The sequence below is a fragment of the Manacus candei genome, unplaced genomic scaffold, assembly GCF_025592945.1.
Source record: "Manacus candei isolate 608988 ecotype Guabito, Panama unplaced genomic scaffold, ASM2559294v1 h1tg000076l, whole genome shotgun sequence".
Lineage (NCBI taxonomy): Eukaryota > Metazoa > Chordata > Aves > Passeriformes > Pipridae > Manacus > Manacus candei.
In genome coordinates, this window is record NW_026138124.1 from 11843807 (window position 1) to 11864074 (window position 20268).

General features: G+C 42.8%; 1 protein-coding gene across 3 annotated transcripts; it reads left to right on the forward strand.

Annotated features, from left to right (window-relative positions):
* The first annotated feature begins 133 nt into the window (after nucleotides 1-133).
* Nucleotides 134-19319, forward strand: SLC13A5 (solute carrier family 13 member 5). 3 transcript variants are annotated; one of them, XM_051809240.1, is made up of 14 exons: nucleotides 134-279; nucleotides 3642-3742; nucleotides 4933-5040; nucleotides 7185-7313; nucleotides 8075-8211; nucleotides 8634-8848; nucleotides 10171-10342; nucleotides 11380-11502; nucleotides 12030-12242; nucleotides 12894-13015; nucleotides 13281-13399; nucleotides 14638-14799; nucleotides 15774-15911; nucleotides 16696-19319. In XM_051809240.1, exons 3-14 carry the CDS (start codon nucleotides 4936-4938, stop codon nucleotides 16822-16824), a joined length of 1764 nt encoding a protein of 587 aa, XP_051665200.1. In that variant the 5' UTR covers nucleotides 134-279; nucleotides 3642-3742; nucleotides 4933-4935; the 3' UTR covers nucleotides 16825-19319. The 3 variants fall into 3 exon arrangements, with proteins under 3 accessions (XP_051665200.1, XP_051665202.1, XP_051665201.1); XM_051809242.1 differs by lacking the exons at nucleotides 134-279; nucleotides 3642-3742; nucleotides 4933-5040 and adding an exon at nucleotides 845-865; XM_051809241.1 differs by lacking the exons at nucleotides 134-279; nucleotides 3642-3742; nucleotides 13281-13399 and having other exon boundaries at nucleotides 4837-5040; nucleotides 16696-16842.
* The last annotated feature ends 949 nt before the right edge of the window (nucleotides 19320-20268 follow it).

Sequence of the window (20268 nt, forward strand, 5' to 3'; positions counted from 1 at the left end):
CTGAAAGGACTGTTCGTTCAGAGTCTCAAGAGCTTTTCTTGGAAAAATATCAGATGCTCCACTGGGAGCTTAGTTGAAAGCTACTCCTGAGCAGCACAGTGGACTGCCAGTAGCTGGGAAAGCCTGATTGGAGGGAAAATGGAGAGCAACGAAACAGTGGTTTTCTCTGAATGCCGGCAATAACTCTATCCATTTAAATTCTGTGTAAACCTTCCAGTACATAATATTACTGTACAAGACCTTCTCTAGGCATCTTTTCAAGGCACACATCACACAGAGGTAAGTTTTGAACTGGTTATTTTTTAAATGATTTTCAAAAGCCTAAGGAGAAACAGTTCTTTTTCTTTTAAGTCCTAGAATGTCTCAGGGTCAGTTGTTTTAATTTTTGTTTCTCAGCATCAAGTATGATATGTCTTACAGTCCTTGTTTAATTTAATTTTGTTAAAACTTCTGTACCTCTGGGTACATGAGCTTGCAACATGAAAGAACTTTAAAAAGAATGTGAGGAGAATTTTTATTGTGAGAAGGAGTAGCAGTTATCTAGGTCAAATGGACTGCTTTAGAACAAGCAAACTGTACTTGTGTGCTTGGGCAGCATTTGAATTAGAGGCAGAAAATATGTCTATCTGTAATTAAATGAACCAGCTGCTGCCTGTAAAGCCTCCTTGGCAGTAATAACCGGAGTAACTGGGAAAATTGGCTTGTAGTGAGTGCGATATATCAGAAAAGCAGCTTCTCAGGAATGAACTAAACTATAATAAAATCTTTATTTTCCAATTTTTCCACCTGGACTGATGACCCTGGAATTCCTACCTTCCAAGTGGAATTGATTTCTAGTCCCTTTCTAATAACCCAAAAAATGCAGGTCACCCTTTTTTAACTGGTCTTCAGCAGTGTCCCATTTCCAAGTAGAACTCAACAGTGGTTCATATCATTGACTCTGGTATCTGAAGTACAAAAGGGAAGATTGCAAGACTCTGTATATGGTTTGACAATGCTGTCAAGTTTATCTAGGCATGTGCTGTCTTGAAAGGTGCGGCTGTTCCTGTCCCAGCTGTTCCTGTGCCCAGCCATAAGTGGCCCATTCTCTCGAGCTGGCTCTGGTGCTCACTGAACACTTCACTGAACCTACTCACCTCGCTAACAGCAGAAAAATGTTCTGCTTTCTTTATCAAGTTAAATCGAATAAGCCCCAAAGCCCCCAGTTGAGAAATGGCAAGAAGGCCAGGGCAAGTTGGTGTCAGTGAGCCACAAGATGGGCTTGGCTCTGTTACTCTAACCCTTGGTTCTTGGCATGCTTCAAAATACCTGTGTTTATTAGGGCAGCAGAACAGCAAATTGGAGCAGTGGTGTCTAGCAACCAGGAAAAGGGATTTCAGGTACAAGAGACCTGATTCAGCTCCTGGTTCCAACTCATGTTATCACCCACGCCTAAACCTCTTTGTAACACAAAGATCTGAGTTCCTTTGTAAACTGATTTGAAATTTACTACCAAGAAGAACAAGAGCAGCACATTGTTCAACACAAGGGTATCAAAATTTGGCCCAAAGGCTGCTACAATATTCTGCTTCTAAATGGTGTCTGCAATCAAAAGCTAATTTTACCCACTGTCAAAGCCAGTGCTGTCTGCTATATTCAGAGCAGTACTGACTGGAGGAAAGGACCCCTTTCTCTTGAAAGCCTGAAGTTAGTGCTCAATTAGCATGAGCTGAATTTCAGGCTGTGGGAGGTTTTTATTTGAATGCTCTTTGGACCACCTAAAACTCCTCCTGGATGTTTTGCGAGCACATAGGCTCTCTGCAGCTCCCTTCTGCCTGGCTGTCAGACCTGTCTGTAAAGCAAACAGCCAAAGCTTTGTCCATCTTCTTCTTGGCACAGTAAAGAGGAAGCTCATCGTCAAATTACGTGAAAGAGCTGCCATTCCTGTAGCACACTCATGTCCAGCCAGTGCCAAATGCAGCTCAGTTGTAAGCATATTTTGAGGGAAATGGGGAACAGCTGGGATACTTGCCAAATGGAACATACTTCTCCATGCTTCTCTCTGCTGGTGCAGGCTGATCTCTTAGAGCCATGCCCAGTCTCAGCCTATACTGTAAAGCCCTCTTTTACCCATCTTGATTATACATTGCACAACTTTCCCACCTCTTTATCTGAATGTAGATGTCTTCTCTCTTGTCCTCACTCAGTATTCTTTTTCCTGCCTGTGTTGTTGCAGTTTGCCGTAATACATGATTATGTGGTTCTAACATCTGGATTCAGTCAACTTCTCACTCTCCTGGTTCTTACAGTAGAACATGAATTGACACATGTAAACCTCCAGTGGTTTATAAAATATTGGTGGATGTATCTTAAATATGAAGTGTGCAGTGGCAGGATGGCTTGAACAAGGTGGTATCAAGGTCAGAATTTACCTTTCAGGTTTACAGGTTCAGTTCAGTGCAGGACCTTGTCTTTGCTGCTCTGCCTCAGCCAGCTGTTGTGATTGGTTTTAGCTGAATTCCTAGCAGACTTCCACAGGAATTGTAGTTGGCACTAATTTGACTTCTCATCCGTCAGCACTGTTGTTGTTCATGAAGAAATATTCCACATGCACTTCAACAAACCAACCTGCTCTCCTCTTGAAGCAAACCTCTAGAAAAGGAGCCTACTTTACCAAAGAAATAAAGAAGTAAAAGTTGCTCATTTCCATGTACCCACTTGAGATTTCTCCCCAGTTCTGCTTTAATCAAATGCCTTAAATTTAGAGTTTCTAAAGGCAGCTCATCAGTGCTGGTCTTTATTCATGAAAAGATTACAATTGCTTAGTTTAGGACCTGGATCTCAGAGAAAAAATGCTCAAATAAAGAAAATCTAGGCATGCTATCTTTCAAATCTGAACTCAGTGTTTTTCCTATATCTCTCTCTCTTTCAACTGGTATTAACCACACACCTCTGCCAGAAGCATCGGGAAGTGGGTATTTATCTCTAAGGGCCAAGTACTTACTGGTCTTGATTGACACCTCCCTGTTTTCCTTCTTTGCTCCTTCCTTTTTGGTCTATAATCTCTTGAGAGGCCTGCACCATCTTCTTATCCCTGTCCTAAGTCAGCTGATCATAAGAAACCCAGGGACCAATGCCTCTCCCTTCATCCCAAAAGTACACCCTTTGCTGGTGTGGTGCTCCGTGAGCATCAGCAGGGGGTACCCATTACCTTTCGGTGTGATTCCCTATTATTCAGATGCTGGTTCTTTTCTGTAAGTCTTTTTCTGATTTGTTCCGTATTATTGGAAGTACTTTGCCTGGCACACTGAAGGCAAGTTTGCAATAATTCTGCACAATAAGATATTGATTCCCTTTTCTGTATTTGACAAAAAAGGACTGAGGCATGAATTAGCTAATTGAACTGCCCACAGGAGTCCTTGGTCTCATCCCCAGGTACAGCAAGCAAGTCTCTTTTCACAGGATTATTCTATCTAAAGGTATCAACACATTTGTTGCCTTTATTTTCTTTTTTTTTTTGCACTGCATCGTATTGAAACGAGAAGACAACAAATCATATTTGCACTGGTCTATCAGAGTGAACCCTAGTACAACTCCTTTAGAGCTAACTATTTTGCATTTTCTTATTTAAGTGTTTGTAGTCCTTTTTCTTTTTTGACTAGGAACCATTTTTTCATTGGAGATTGGCCACAGGAATGCAAGTTTTGGCTGATTCCCCACTTTCTGCTAGACTTTGCACTGGTGTGAAGTTTCCTCTGTGTTGGTAAGTTACCCAAAGGGACTGCTGCAAAAGGTTTGAAGATTTGGAATCTGTCCAGATCCGGTTGGCTACTGTTTTCCTTAGTGGGCATTCACTGCTTTTATAAATGAACAGTAACATTGGAGTGTCTTGTTTTGAACTTCTGTCACTCAAGCTCCTCTGGTCAGCAGAGGACAAATAGTGCAAGCTGTAGTCAGAGCTCCCTCATTACTTGCTGTGGAATCTGAAATTCTTTATTTCAGTGATAACTGCTTGGTAAGACTGTATGAAGAGACTGTGGATCAAATTGTTGAGATATGATTTATGCTAACTTCAGTTTCAGGTGGCTGTTGACATCCCAGAAGCAGAGCCTAAAATATCAACACTTTGTTTGTCCTTAGTCTAGTTTCCAGTCCCTCCAGTTGTTCCTTTCTGCCTTCACGATAGCACTGGCCAACCTGTCAGTAGGGCCATCCCTTCAGTTTCCGAGGCTGCACTGTAGATGAAGTCACTGAATTCAACAACATTAAAAACAACCTTTCAAGTTAACCTTTCTGGGTTATTTTTAACCCACATCCAGACGCACAGTGCCTCACAAAATAATAACGAAACACAGCCATGCATGCCTGCACAGACCTTTGTTTTGGGGAGACCTCCAATGCGGTTTTAACTCTCAGTTTCCCTAAAGGAGCTCAGTCCTTCCTCACCACTGTGTGAACGATCGAGGGACGATCCTCCCATAGCGCCACCAGCACCTCCCGAACGTCCAGTGTCAGCACTTCGGTCCCTGCACACGATGTGTGAATCCGTGCTTGCTGACACCTTTCTGTGGGCGCTGTGAGCAGGGAGATCGTTCTTAAAACATTCTCCCGACTGGTGTGGTAGCTGATACACAGCCATTGAGCAGCTTTCCTTGGCATGGAGGGGCTGCAGAAGCCCCGCACGGAGGTGGCCGTAAGGGAGGGGGTCCGGGACCGATCCCGCGCCGTGACCCGGGGCCCCGGGCAGGGAGGGCGGCTCGGAGCGGGGCCGGGGCGCTCGGGGCGGCTCGTTCGCTGCCAGGCCGTGCCCGCGGCGTTGCCCGGGGCCGCCCCCGGCGGGGCGGGCGGGACGTGTGGCCCCCCGCCGTGTCCCTCCCGGCCCTCCCGCCCCGTACTTAAGGCGGCGGCGGCGGGCGCTGCTCCCGCTGCCGTCCTGACCGTGTCACCCCACAGAACATGGCCCCGACGTGCCTGCGGCCCCTGCTGCGGTACCGCTCCTTCGCCATCCTCCTCCTCACGCCGCTGCTGCTGCTGCCGCTGCCGCTCGCTGTGTCCACGCGGGTAAGTGCCTGAGGGGTCCCTGCCCTGCTGCCCCCCAGGAGATCCCACTCTGCCCTCGGCGCCTGGCGCTGCTCCCAGGGGCTCCCACGGACCCAACCCATTAGTGCAATTAGATGCAATTCATTTTGGGCCAAGACAAATCCATGTGTAAGTGGCCGGCGCGTTTGGAACTGTGTCTTGTATTCTCTCGAAGCAGTGGCAGTGGGATGAAGGACAGGAGTGCGTTCCCCAGCTCTGCTGAGGCGTTGGTACTCTGCCCGTTTTGCTTGGTGGCATTCTGCATCCTGGTGCAGTTGTGTGTATGCACTGATGAGGGTTTCAAATGCCGTATTCTCCAATTCACATCCTTCTTACACCAGGGATGGCAATAGCACAACTCCTTTGCGTTCAGTGGAGTTATACCAGCATAACATTGAAATAACCCAGTGAAGAGTTTGAACTTTAGTATCCTGTAGCCTTCTTGACCAAATGTGAAAGCTCTGCAGTATTTTAGCCTACTAGAGCTTTGTAGGCTATTCTAATGCTCAAAATAGCCTTTCTGAGTGACTTGTATTGCTCTCTGTTTTAAAGTACAGGAAAATTTCATGTGTGTTCATAAACCAAATTGCCATCCCTTTGGTTACCTGTCTAAGTAATATCAGCCCTGCCTTCAAGTATTCGTAGGCATATTGTGTTACCAGTCTAATCTGAGAAATGACAGTATTTCATAACAGGGGAGTAACATTCTGTCACTGACTGCCTTTTGATCTCTCAGCGAGAAGGCAGGTCACTGTACAGTTGACACAAAACACCAAAGAAACATTCTGTGACTATTCTGATAAATCATAGGCAGACATAGGCATAAATACAAACATATATTTAATTCCAAACGTTTGGTTGTTTGAATTGGCCGTGGTTGTTGGAGTTAATTTATAAGCATGGTTGTATTTTTGAACTTCACATAAATTATTTACTCTCTAAGACCAATGTTCCTTCTCTGTTGTGAATTTTATTCACTTACAGTTGTTTATCTGTCTTTCATTTTGGCAACAGATTACCCACAGTCAGTTCTAGCCCTGAGTTATTGTGGTACAGCATGAATTGTATCATGAGCTCACCTTGTATATATAAAGGGAAGAGACTTCCTTGGGATCTATCTGATATCTTTTAGTTTCTGAATAATTTTTTTTTCAAAACTTTTTCTTTTTTTTGTGCTGTAAGTAATCTCCTGGAAACCTGACAGAAAAAAATCAAATTTCTTACGAAGGCTGTTTTCTGGTTCTTAAACTTCTCAACAAAATGAAGGAAAACGCAGACCTATTTATAAATATCACCTGACAGTAGTTTTTAAATGTCACTGTCACACCATTTATTTTAGCAATAAAGTCTCATTTGTTGTATTAGAATAAAACCCTATAAACACATGCTGTAAATATGAGCAAATACTGGACTACAGAACACTGACTTCACCTTTCAAACAGTTCACTGTTAGCTAATGAATGCTTGCTTCTCCCAACAATTTTGAGAGTACAAACCAAGGAAGGCTGCGCTACAGAAATGCCTGATCAACAGTCCAAAAAGACAGGTTGCAACAATTCTAATCTAGGGAATCCCCTTAGCAGGTAAGCACAGTATGATTTAGGAAAGTAATTAAATACCTGTAATGTACTTAGTTACCAAAAAAACCCCAAACTTTTATTTTGAGTTACTTAAAAAAAATAAGAACATGGACACACCTCAAAGACTTGTGAATTTCAGGCAAGGTAATCATCCACAATGGGAAATTTGGCCAACCATTTAAAAATATTTAACTCACTATTGCTGTTCTTGGCTCCTAGAAGTGAAATCTGCTGACCTAAACTGCCAGGAGGTAATTGCACATGGCAAACTATGCACTTACCTAGTTGTGGAAGGTTTGTTTTTCTCACACCATTTATTTTGTGTGGATGGATTAAAACAAACACTATGTCTTCTTTGTCAAAAAGATCTTTTTATACAAGTGACTTCAGAATGCGGTTTAAAAGCACAAGTTTAAATCCTCATTCAGCATAACTTGTTAAGCTGCAGACAATGTAGTGTGTGAGCCCTTTTTAAGAGCTACCAGTATGTTTCTTATCTTTAAAAATGGTTTTCTATGCTTAAATGTGTCTTCTGTTATGTTTCAGGAGGCCAAATGTGCATATATCATCATCATCATGGCTGTGTATTGGTGCACTGAAGTGATCCCCCTGGCTGTCACTTCCCTCATGCCAGTGGTATTTTTCCCTCTGCTTGGAGTTCAGAGCTCTAAATCAGTAAGGAACTCACTAAATACAGCTCTGATACAGGGAAATCCAGTGCTCTGATCTCTCATCAATATTTAGCCAACAAGTCTGTATTAGTGTTCAGGGTTCTTGTGTAGGAAGATGCTGAACTAAATACACATTTGCCCAAAATGTTAAGAGTGGGGTGCTTGAGTTGGTAGAGGGGAGGGTCTATTTTGGGCATGGATCCTGCTGGAGGGCATCCCACTAGTGCCAGCAGTTTATGTGTTCGTATCCCGTCCCATGAGAGAGCAGTGTGGACAGATAGATCCTCTGGGAGATCTCAAAATGCACGGGACAAACTTCTGACAGGATAGACAGTGTGGTGCCAGCAGGTATGCTGTGTCCTCAGCTCATCCTGGGCTGTTTCCAAGTTCTGTAGCCCAGGTCACTACTGGCCAAGAAGCTGGTAAAGGCAGGTATGGTTGCTAAACGTGCTGAGAAACCCGTTTTGGAGCTCAGTGTTTCCAGCACCTACACCACACCTTGAGACCCTAACAGTGTTTTAGGAAACTGTTGTGCTTTTGTACAATGATGCACAAAGAGCCTCTACACAGACAGTTCAGCATTTACACAGGGGATTAAGGGTTCAGGAAACTGCAGGGAGCTCTGAGGTTGCAGCTGCATCTTCTACCAGTGTTGGATGGGGCCTGGTCTAGTCCGTGGCTTTGAGAGGGTGGAAGGCAAAATGTACTAGTGAAGCAAGCAAGAGGCAACATTTGGGCCCCTGACTTACCTTTTCTGTCTTTCAGGTGTGCTTGCAGTACCTCAATGACACAAACATGCTCTTCGTTGGAGGGCTGATTGTTGCAATTTCTGTTGAACAGTGGAATCTTCACAAAAGGATTGCACTGAGGGTCCTTCTGATTCTTGGGGTGAAACCTGCACTGTAAGAGTATTAAATTGCTTCTTTTTTTGCCTCTTGTCAATTTAGCAGAGGCCTAGGGGTGGTGTTTAACCGTCAGCAGAGGAAGGATCCTTCAAGAATCTCTTTAGCTGCACTTGCACAGTTTCCAGAGGTGAAGTCTAGCAACAGGAACAGTTTATTCGTCCTTAAGCCAAAACCAGTATCTGACTAAATTGTCGAGGCTTGCTACCGGGGACAAAATTATGACAGTCTGAATCATTCACTGGGATTCCTTCAGTGAAGGTGGCAGAGCTGTCCTTGAAGGGAATCTGGTCCTATTCTCTATTATTGGATACTACACACATCCCCATTTGGGCTCTGCTCTCCAAATTACAGTGACTACAAAGCCAAGCAGTGTCTGTCTGCTTTCCTCCTTTCTCTTCTGCCTATTTCTCTCTTTTCAGCCTCATGCTGGGATTTATGATAGTCACTGCCTTCCTGTCCATGTGGATAAGTAACACAGCCACCACTGCCATGATGGTTCCCATTGTCCAGGCTGTCCTGGATCAAATGGACAACACAGAGTATGATGTGACCATGATGGAACAAGCAATTGGGCAAACAAATACAGTGATCGAGCTGGAGGAAAAGAGCACATCAGATCCTGCTGCAGTGTGTGGTAAGGGCCTGCTCACCAATGAGCTGATGCTACTGAACTTACTACACTCACAGTTGCTGAGCCTAGAAGGAGTGCTTGGTACCTTTTCCAAGGGAAGAGGATGGTAACCTGACTGAAAACCCCTAATACATGACATTTAGGTTTTACAGAATAGCTTCAATTTCGGTGGCTACCATTTTGTTATACTAGTGCTAGATCCCAGACAGATTGTTATGTTCTTTCCTTCGAGGTGGAGTCATTCTCCCAGAATTTCCCTAGACTTAACTGTCAGATCAGGGAAGTGAAAAACATATCCTGTGGGAAATAACCATCCAAACCCCCAGAATCCCACTTTCTAAATATTGTGATTATCAGTGGGGATTCAGCTTCCAAGCCACATGTAGGAATATTTGAAAAAAAAATATGTAAACACAGCCTATTTTGATTCTAGGGTAATAAATATCTCTTTATTGACCAGACTGTATGTGGAGGTGGGGAGAAGAAAGAGGACTACTTTAAAAACCACATGGAAAAGAGTAGCTGGTGTAATTTGACTCACAGTAGACCAACTGCTCTTTGGAGCACTTTAAAGTATGATCTTACCCCTGATGCTTGTTTCCTCAAGGTCCTCTGCCAATGCCATGGTTCTGCAGTAGATTTCATTTGATTTGAACCATGTGCACAAACTCAGTCCCTCTCATTTCACTGGTCTGCTGTGCTGTTACAGAGGGCTGTATTATTAAATGTGATTAAAGACCAGATCTCAAGTGTAGTGAAGGTAATAAGTGTGTGCAAAAAATACCCTTTGGTATTGTTGAATTGGTTGTAATTGCCATAAATTCTTTGTCCTGCTCCATTAGTCCAGTCAGACTTCAAGATTACAGAACAATGGACACAGCAGCACAGTTTCACTGTTACTGTAAACTGATGTGACATATTGATTAAGTTAATGCCAAGCAAGAATTTGGTTTTCAGTGGTTTTTTTCCCTGCCCATATTCATAACTGTTAAAGCCAGATGGATTCTTACTGGGGGATTGGAAATGGTTCCAGTGACTACAATATCTGGCTGGTTGTAAGCCTCTCTGTGAAACAGGAAATTACTGCTGAGGAACCGTAGCACTGAAGTGGACAATAGCATCCTTGGATCACGTAGATCCAGGCTGCCAGCCTCTCTCTTTAGCTGCTCATGAACATGAATCCGAAGTATTTAGTGACATATCTGTGGTTTCTTTAATTAAAATAAATAACATATACAAACTGGAAGCACTGAGCCCGCAGACCCTATTCTGAATTCTCTGCCTCCCTAACTTTACCTCAGGCAAGTTGTGTTCTTTGTGTCTAGTCGTAAGCAATGGACAAGTCCCTGATGACCCCAGGTCTTCTGAGGAAAAGAAAATGCGGAAGCGTATATGCAAGGGAATGACACTTTGTGTGTGCTATGCTGCCAGCATCGGAGGAACTGCAACACTCACTGGAACAGGACCGAACATGGTACTGAAAGGCCAGATGAATCAGTAAGTCATTCTTGCTGCTTCTTTTAGTTATACTGTCATACTGTTTCTGTGACCAACTGACTGGTCTGAGGTAGCAATTTCAGTTGTAAACTTTAAGGATTAAGTTGAGGAACTGAGAGTGAGAAATGTGTATGAAGTGTTGGATCTTATTTATTTGCTTCAACATCTTTTAAAAGGTAGCTATGAGATGGAATTATAGGTCTTTGAGAAAATTGTAAATACTTGTTGGCAATTGACAGACAACTGGTTGATTATGAGATATTGGTTCTTCTGCATTCTCTTTTTCAACTGAAATACAGAACATCAGAAGAGGAACTGCAGTGAAGAGCATCAGGAGAATGTAGATTACTCGTAAGTGCACCGAAGAGAGCCAAAAGTAGCTTAGCCTCTCCTACAGTATTGTTCCTCTATGCTGTGGTTGTGGAAACAGTACAGTTATGTTGTACTCTCATTGCTAAACTGAGTTTGGGAACTGATTTACATGGAAACTAATCTGCAGTGGAAATTTTGTGAACTCCACATCAGACCCTCAACACTGCTTTCTTCTATTGCAAGTACTTCAGCCTCAGCTACTGAATTATCTGTTGCTTTTAACACCCAGCTGGAAGTTTGCTATTGATGTTCTCCCTCTGATTGTTATTAGCAGACACAGGGAAGAGCAAAAGTTAGTGTTCTTGAAACACTGGTTTCATTTTTTCAGGGCAACTAGCACTTTGTCTTCTATTGAAGGGAACAGAAGTTCAGGTATTAATTTCAGGAAATTAATTTTCAGGAAAGACATTTCTTGCTCTCTTATTACAATGGATTGGGAGGAAGAAAGAACATCCTGTCTTGGAATAAATAAGCAGGCATTTTGGAAGTGGAAGGTACCTAGAATGTATAGGAGATCTTTCAGTCACACTTATCTTACTGAGACCTAAAATATCAGCATGAGCTCCTATATGCATCAAAGTACAACACAGGGAAAACTGAGGATCATTAAAGGGAGAGTAGATTATGTTTTTTGACATTCATAGAGAAAACACTTTTCATTTCAGGTTATATCCCAACAATAATGATGTTGTGAATTTTGCTTCCTGGTTTGGATTTGCATTCCCAAACATGGTTCTGATGTTGGTGCTAGCTTGGCTTTGGCTACAGTGCTCCTTCATGGGACTCAAGTAAGTATTTGCCTACATGGTAGTGTCTAAACCCCTCAGGAAGCTAGTGCAGATCAGTGAAACAAACGCACTGACAAGTTATTAATTTTGTAGCACAGAGCAGTTCCCTTTTACAGCAAATTATGAGGTCTGGAAAACGTTTTGTGTTCATGGGAGGTGTACTAAGGCAAAAGCTTTATACATTCTTAATCTTCAGAATTGTCTTTTTGTTTTTTCATCTCACACCTGTGAATTTCAGCCCTGGGAGAGTTGGCATAGCTGGTTTGCAACTGTTGATTCAAACCTGAGTTTTTCATCCTAGGTTACTCCAAATTGGATAGAGACTGGCATCCATTCATTGACCTCATTCTTCTGTGAGAACTGGCATGTCCCCACAAAATACTTTGACACTGTTGTAATTTCTTTCTTTGTGGCCTCTGCTGTAGTCTGTGTCTGTCCCCAAGAGTGACAGCTTCAGCGTGGCAAGCATGTTAAATCCCTCTAGTATGCTAATACTTACAGTATCTTCTTCTCCGTTTTTCTTAAAGCTTTAAAAAAAGCTGGGGCTGTGGGACAGAGAGAACTGCCAAAGAAAAAGCTGCATACAGTGTGCTGAAGGCAGAAATGAAGAAGTTAGGCCCTATCTCTTACGCTGAATTCAATGTCCTCTTCATGTTTGTATTGCTGGTGCTCTTGTGGTTTTCCAGACACCCAGGCTTTGTAAAAGGCTGGGCAACTAGGCTCTTCCCAGAAGGAGAAAAGTAAGTTTTTACGTTTCTTTCCATCCTTTACCCTCTTGGTTGTGAATAAGATTAATTGATCTATGGTTTGACAGTTTGTACTGCAGTGAAGGCTGGAGACTGGGAGATGGAGCAAGCTGAACCTTTTAAAGGAAGAGAAAATTCTGTAATGCTGGTCTCAGTCATACTGACATACACCTTGGTATTTTGTTTTGCATGAGCTTCAGTCAGCTGTGGTGGCAATATCACCTCTAACCAATACCTTAGAACTCACTGGAAAATTGATTTTGTGCTTTGACTTCTTTGCATTGTGTGGCATGTTAAGGACATCAAATGCATGTTGGACCTGTCATTCAGGCCATTTCTTTACATGTCTGTCTCTTGAGATACAGCTGTTGAATCTTGGCTTCAGCACAGAGAAGGAACCCTGCTCAAGGAGCCATTTTCATCTGGGACTCTGGTTATTAATGTGTATTGTAGCTCATTTCTTTTATTACTGTGTTTACATTCTGGCAGGTCTGAGAGACCCTCAGATATGGGCTAATGACCTGTTTTGCTCAAGTGCCAGCCCCAAACAGGATGGCAAAGACCAGTGACTGGGATGCTGGAAGGCAGCCCTCTTCTAAGAGAAAGATGTCCATTTTCTAAGCTGTATTCTCTTTTCTTTGTTAGGTACATCACTGATTCTGCTCCTGCTGTATTTATCGCCCTGCTACTGTTTATCCTTCCTGCTCATAAGCCCAAATTCATAGCATGGAATTCAAGCATGTCTGACCCTGAACAGACTGAAGAAGGTATTTAAAAGAGGGATTGCAACATTGTGAAACAACTGGCCAGTTCGGTTAAGGAGGCAGAAACCTGCACTGGGTTTGCATGCAGTTCTTAGAGCAGCTCACCTCCCTCACTTGTTGGCAAGTGAGGGCCCCTGCTCGTGTGTGTTACCCTCACCCTGTGCAGGTTTCTCAGTAATGTGCATCTGCCCACTGGTATCTTATAGAACAGGAGACAAAGTGTCTTCACACTCCTAAAAAATGTTCTACTTTTCATTTCTCACTTCAGATATAAAAAAGCCATTTTTATCAGCCCCGCTGCTAGACTGGAATGTGGTTCAGAGGAAGATGCCCTGGAGCATTGTGCTGCTGCTGGGAGGAGGTTTTGCTTTGGCTGATGCAAGTGCAGTATGTCCTGACTTCTGTTTTTCTCTGACTCAAAGGCGAACTTCCCTGGTTTGTTATCTAGTCCTGTATTACTGGGCATGCACCCAAAGCCAAACCCAGTAGAGATGTTCAGATCTGAAGGCAGATCTTAATTACCAAAAACTGTGAGGAGAGGTGAATGTTTGTGACTCTTTTTCGTGAATTTTTCTGCTCTGATCAAGTTTCTTTATTTTACCTCTTGGAGGCTGCCGAGTAGTTTGGGGTCTTCATTGGCTGGATGTCCAGAAAAGCATCCTTTCTTATTTCTGTAATCATCCCAATCCCAGCCCTGGCTAGAAAAACAGAAGTATAGATAACACTTGTAAGATTTTCAGACCCATTTGAGGTTTGTTCAAAAGTTATATATCTTCAGACTTAAACCGAAACTACTACTGAAGTGGTCAGAAAGAAAATCATTGTGGTAGGTATCTCCCAAAACTCTGTACAGTGGGGTTTCTTGAACTTCTTGTCAGTGGCTATTGCCAGGCTTCATTCCATAAGCTCATGCTTTGATCCTGTATTCATAAATTCACAGAAAAGGCATCTGAATTCCCAAACAGGAAAGAATCTTGAGGTGAACCGTATTGTTCCCTTCATCACTGCTAAAATGCATCTAAATCAAAGCAAGCCTTAGCTATCAGCAGTGCCATGCTTTGGGGAAATTAATGTTCACGTCTAAGTTTTGTGGCTAATTAGGTTTAAACCAGGGGGCACATGAAAGCTCTAGAGCCTTACATTCATCTACATACATCACACATAAATTACTAAATCTCAGCAGCATTAGAAGCCATCAAGTCAGAGGTTTTATAAGCTGTTTGAGTCAACTACTCCCTGTGTTCCTACAATAGAGCATTTGTACAGAATCATTATCTTCAGAAGCTATAGAAAAACATGCTAGGAAGCTTCTGGGTCATATATTAAGTATTTGCAATAGTCTCAGAAATAATTGTTTCTGTTTAGCAAAAAACCCATAATTTTATAACCAAAATGTGAGCAAGCTTCTTGGCTTCCAGAAGAATCAGAATAATGGGATTCGGTATTATGTCTAGCTGACAAAGAATTTCTTCTAGTGTTCATGACAGATCATTGTACTTTCCTGTATTATGTAATTCAGGACTCATTTTGCATTATTTTATAGGAGTGTCGCACATAACATGACTTCCCTGTTTGTGAGTCAGGGGTTCTCAGCCTCACTGAAATCCCCTTTTTTTTCTTGTCAGAACTCTGGTCTCTCAGCGTGGCTGGGTCGTCAAATGACTCCTCTGGGATCTATCCCCCCATGGGCCATTGCAACAGTGCTCTCGCTGATTATCGCTGTCTTCACCGAGTGCACCAGCAACGTCGCCACGGCCACTCTCTTCCTGCCTGTCTTTTCATCCATGGTAAGATTACTTCCATCCTGTTACCCTGTCAGATGGGAGATCAGAGTTAACCTGACAGTCTGGGTGGCAAAGCAATGTTATATTTATTGTCTTGGATGTTTCTTCGGTGTTTTCTCACTGGAAAGGAAGCCAGATCATGAAGTGAGAGTCACTTTTTCAATACAGATCAGCAAACAGCAGTTACTTCTGGTCATTTTGCATTTGACCCATCAACTTAGAACTGCAGAACACACACACACAAAACCCAAACCAAAACAAAATCCAGCACTTTCTGATCATGCCTTTGAATGATTCATCTTCACGTTTTTGTGCTAAAATACACAAAGTGGCAGGCCTGATTATGAGAAATGTGTCATTTCCCATAGGAAGACAGAACAATTTTAAAACTTACACAGGAAAACTTGGTAAGTTTCACTGCCTTTTCTGAGTAGAATTCAAACTATAGCATAAAGGAAAAAATAGATTACTTTGTTCTTTAATTTGGAAAGTACAAGCACTTTATTCTAGACCATTTCATCACAATAAAATAACCCCAGTCAAGGTACTGAACTATTAGTGACTTGAATTGGCACCTAAATTCTGAGTCCCACAGAGTTTATGTAAAGTCTAAGAGTGTAACTCCATGTGCCTAGTAATTATAATCCAATCCCTCTGTTCCCTGGCAAAAGGGTTGTTCGAGGTCAAAGAAAAGATTGTTGGATATATTTGACCAGAACTCCAAATTATACCATAGAGCAAAACAAACAACAAGAAAGTATCAAACCTTGTTTTTCAGTATTATGGGACAGGAAACAACAGCAAAGTTATCTTTAAGCACATGTGGATTTCAGAATAAAATGTTTGTAAGTTACTCTGGTGATGTAATGCCAGGAAACAAAATGAACCTGTGTGTCTCGATGGTCTGGGATCGACTGATCCTTTACGCTTTTCTTTTGAAAGACTTCCAGTGTGATATTCTCTCAATTTCTTTGCAGGCTACATCTGTCAAGATCCACCCTTTGTATGTTATGCTGCCTGGTACTCTCAGTGCTTCCTTTGCCTTCATGCTACCTGTTGCAACACCACCAAATGCAATAGTGTTTTCCTATGGCCAGATCCGTGTTTTGGATATGGTAAGATGATAATTGCCTGGTCTTTTATCTGACACTCTCCACTGCCTTTATCCTAAAATCTGGTGAGAGTTTCATTTTCTTTGCCAAGTATTTCCAAAGTACTGAAAGCTCTTATGGGCTGTAACTACCACCCTATGCCCTTCTCTTCTGCAGTGCTAATATTGTGATAAAGATTTGCATCTCTGAAGTAACAGTACTCTTCTCACAGGCTTTGGCAGACATACAGTGCAGCCCAAATAAAATGAAAAACTGACAAGTCATAAGTCTCTGAAACCTGAAGGGTTAAAGTGCAGGCGGTGCTCTGTAGTGTTCTGGGGCTTTGGACAGAGTGTCTGAGGCTTTGTCTCCACTGGAGCTCAAAGCAGAAGGCAGCAATCAGGAACCCTCAGCTCTGGTCCTCTGATTGCCTGCCAGACCACACAGGGCAGGTTCTGGGTGGAACACCCAAACATTATTGGTTTTCTAACTGGAGACTTGAAGACAGCAGAAGCTGTTCTCTAACTAATAAGAACAGCTTGTTGTACATACCTTAAAGCTCCTAGACTGTTATATAGATAGCAGTGTTCAAAGGCTTTGCACAGTGTGTTCCCTGGTATATCCACCTAAGCAAGAGCATAAGGCAGTGGGTAAAATGGCTACTTCTGTGATTTATTTGACCATCTTTTTGTGTATGTACAAACAGACCTTGCTGCAGTTTACTGTGCTGGTGTTTAGGTGTTGCTGGTTTGGACTTGCTGTGCTGATATTTGATTATTGTTGTTGGTTTGGACTTTTGTCCTCACAGGTTAGATCTGGAATAGTGATGAACATCATTGGAGTCTTCTGTGTCACACTGGCCATCAACACATGGGGAAGACCTATGTTTGAGCTGGACACATTCCCAGCCTGGGCAAACAGCACAATGAACCAGTGAACAGTGAAGAATTCGTGCGTTAAACAAGGAAAGCACCCTTAATACTACTCCCTATTGCCCGAAGTCCTGTATAGAGTCTCATCACCACTTCAGATCCAGTGTCAGGTGTTTGCTGCCTTCCAGCAGTTACACCTCAGTTCAGGCTTGACCCAACTCAAACTTACTCCAGTCGTGCTGGAGCCAAAAGTGTTGCTCAGCTACACAACCCTAAGGAACATGTGTCTAGATCATAAGTATGATCACGTGATCCATTGTACCTCCAATCAAGGTCAAGAATTAGAATTTATTGAACTTTCTATAAAGAGAGGGGAGGCTGTTGTATCAAATGGTTTGAACTATTATATCACTGGCATGTACTTGTAAATCATTAGCATTGAACACTACACTCAGGCAGGGGCTGAATATTCCTTGACTATTTCTTATATTCACAAGTCAGCAACCGTACAGAGAAATCACTGTGATCACTTGTTTAGGGAAGAAGGGGAATGTTGCATTATGCTGTGTTATGTTTGAGTTAGGCCTCAGCCATGTGGTGAGATCCTTCCAAGTCAACATCCAACATGCTTTCTCTTGCCTTGTTTTCACTCCCAAATCTCACTGCATTTAGACACCTTTATTGAGGGCTGAGATAACATAATTCTGTGCTGGTCATGATTCAGCTGATGTCTTGGGCAAGGATGCATTAAAGCTGGCTCTCTGTTTCTTGCACTGTGGTACTGTCAGGGCCAGAAGCCTTTACCTCTCTCTCAGCCACAAATGTGCTTTCACATGCCAACTAGAGTTTTCTGAGTGCCAACCTGGAGATGACCAGTGGCCTACAGGACTTCACACCTATTGCCAAAGTTCCTGGATTAGCCCCTGATGTGCCTTATTAATTAACTCTGGAATTTTGGAGTGGAGTCAAGACATGAGAAAGGCTCTAATTGATGACCTGGTAAAAATGTAGGGACCAGATGTTAAGGCTTGTGCTGGCTGACAGCGATGGGAGTTGTTTTGTGTACTTTGGAATTCATATCTTGGGAGGAAAGTGTTTTGTAGCACCTCTTTATGCCATTTATGGAACTGAAGTAACCTACAGAATGATTGTTATTGTGCTGGGTGTATTTTGTCAGTGGTACGTGGATGCTTTTCGTTCAGCCCTGGAGATGGAGGTGGGTGGGAGGTAAGGCAGTGTCTTATAGCGGAGAGATCTGTGGCTGTGACCTGAGTTCTGCTCCCAGACTTTCTGTGCAGCCCCATGCAAGTCAGTTCACCTCTTTTTGCCTATTTCCCCTCCTGAAGAAGATGTCATGGAACCTATCTACCTCACCAAGGTGGTGTGAGGACATAAGGGTCAAATTCTGCACCCACGGTGGTTTCCCACCTCATGATAAGGGGTGCAAGGTACAAACTGTAGAATTATAGAATTCTGTCCGGAAGATCTGGCATGTAGCATAGTAGTGTGTGTAGGATATTTAAATAGTTTTCTTATGAATGTGAATGTTCTTTATGGAACTGGAAAAATATTCACATTTTTATCTAAAATTGACGAAAGTATTTATCCACAAAATGTCCAGGTGCTTTTCTAAGCAGAAAACTGCTTCAGCAATTGATTTTTCTGCCTTTATCTTCTGTGCTCTTTCAAGGTGCTAAGCACCATAAATTCTCCACTGACTGTTGTTCCTGGGTGCCTCCAGTAGCTCCCTGTCTGGCTGCATGTGGTGCAGTCTCATACCTCTTCCAGGGAATGGTGGAGCATGTGGATAAACACAGTTCCACTTGCAGAGTGTATCTAAGGAAGAGGATAGTTCTAGGGCCAAGAAGTGGCTTGGTCACTGATGTTTGTCACCACCTGAAACTTATCACAGTATTTGCTTGAAGAAAGTGAAACCAGGAACAGTTGAGCACCTTCTGTGCTTTAGCAGTCACCACTCAATGCTAATTTGCAGGTATCTAAACATGATTGAGAAAGGGACTTTTTCTGCCTTCTGATTGACTTCACAGTGTGAGAACATATAACTGCTGCCAGGTACTCCATGGTGCTTACTCTGCTCTATTGCAAGTAAGATACAGAGGAGCTTGCATAGGTGGGTGACACTAAGCTTGGCTATTTCAGTTCATGCAGACCCAAACTCCTCTAAAACCAGTTCCAGCTAAAAGTTGTAGGACGGACACTTCCCTGTCCTGTTTGCAGAAAGGAACGTTCTGAAAGTTGCCCTCACCCCAGCTTCCCTCTGTTGCTGGGCAAGTAGGAAGCAAATGCTATTTTCATCAACAGTCACACAGGGTGATTTAGTGTCAGGAGTGCTGGGCCAGGGGAAGCGTACATGTGTGGTAATAGAGTGTTGGGTTTATTGTAACTGGGATATATTTGATGTGTCACCTCTCTGTATACTGTTAATAGCAAAGGTTTCTTTTTGAGACACTTTTTGACATCCTGTGATTGATTTGTATTTAATTTAAATGGATGGGTTGCAGAATTAGAGCCTGGCAAATAAAAACTTCCTAGAACTGTCTCCTCTCTGGCATGGGTTGTTTCCTGTGTAACACCATGGACCACTTGTTTCTGCATTAGCTTCCACTGTAGCTTGGTGTTGCTCCAGTAAGATCCAGGAGGGTACACGCTGTAGTGAATCACTGCAAAGCAGAGATTTGGACACCACTGTAAGTGTCTTCAGACCTGAATATCAATGGTTCCTTCTCTTTCCTCAGCTAAGTGATAACTGAAGTTTGCATCTCTGAAGATGTTTGGGTTGGACCAAATCAGGTGGCATACCCTGCAAACTGTCTCATTCATTTCAGAGTAAAGGATTATAAGAATCTAAGAAACACAATTAGTTTTTCAGAATTAATCTTGTACAAACTCTCCAGCATAACAGGCACAAACAGGCTTTTTTCAGTGTCAAGCATGCATGGTGTCCTGTTCCAATGCCCTGAGTAAATACATTACCTACAATGGGCAATGCAAGGACAACTGCTTTGTGACTGGAGCTCACTTACAGCCCCTTCCAGCACTGCAGGACAAGTATCATGACAGACACTCATCAGGCATGGCATTTATTTTGTTGCCTATCAAAGGGTTATTGTTTTAGGTGCAGAAGTTTTGATAGTCCTAAGGTAGTGGCATAAAGGAATGCCTTTTCACCTCACTTCAAAACATGCACCCTTAGTACCCCCAAAGAACACGGGAGGATCCTCAGTTTGGGCTATGTGAGGGCAGGTTACTCAGCCACCACAAGTGAGCAAACAGTTCCCATTTTCCCATCCTTGGACAGAGTGGGATTCCTCATGGTCAGTGGGTCTGTCAGCTGGCCAGCTGGCAGTGCCACCTCTAAGGAGCTAAATTAATGCTTTCCTATTTTCTGTTCACTCTCTCTAGATCCTTGGTTTGTCCTTTCTTCTCTGAAAATACCAAGTTGCTAAAGCTGTTTCTGCAACTGCTGAATGTCCCAAACCCGGAGAGTT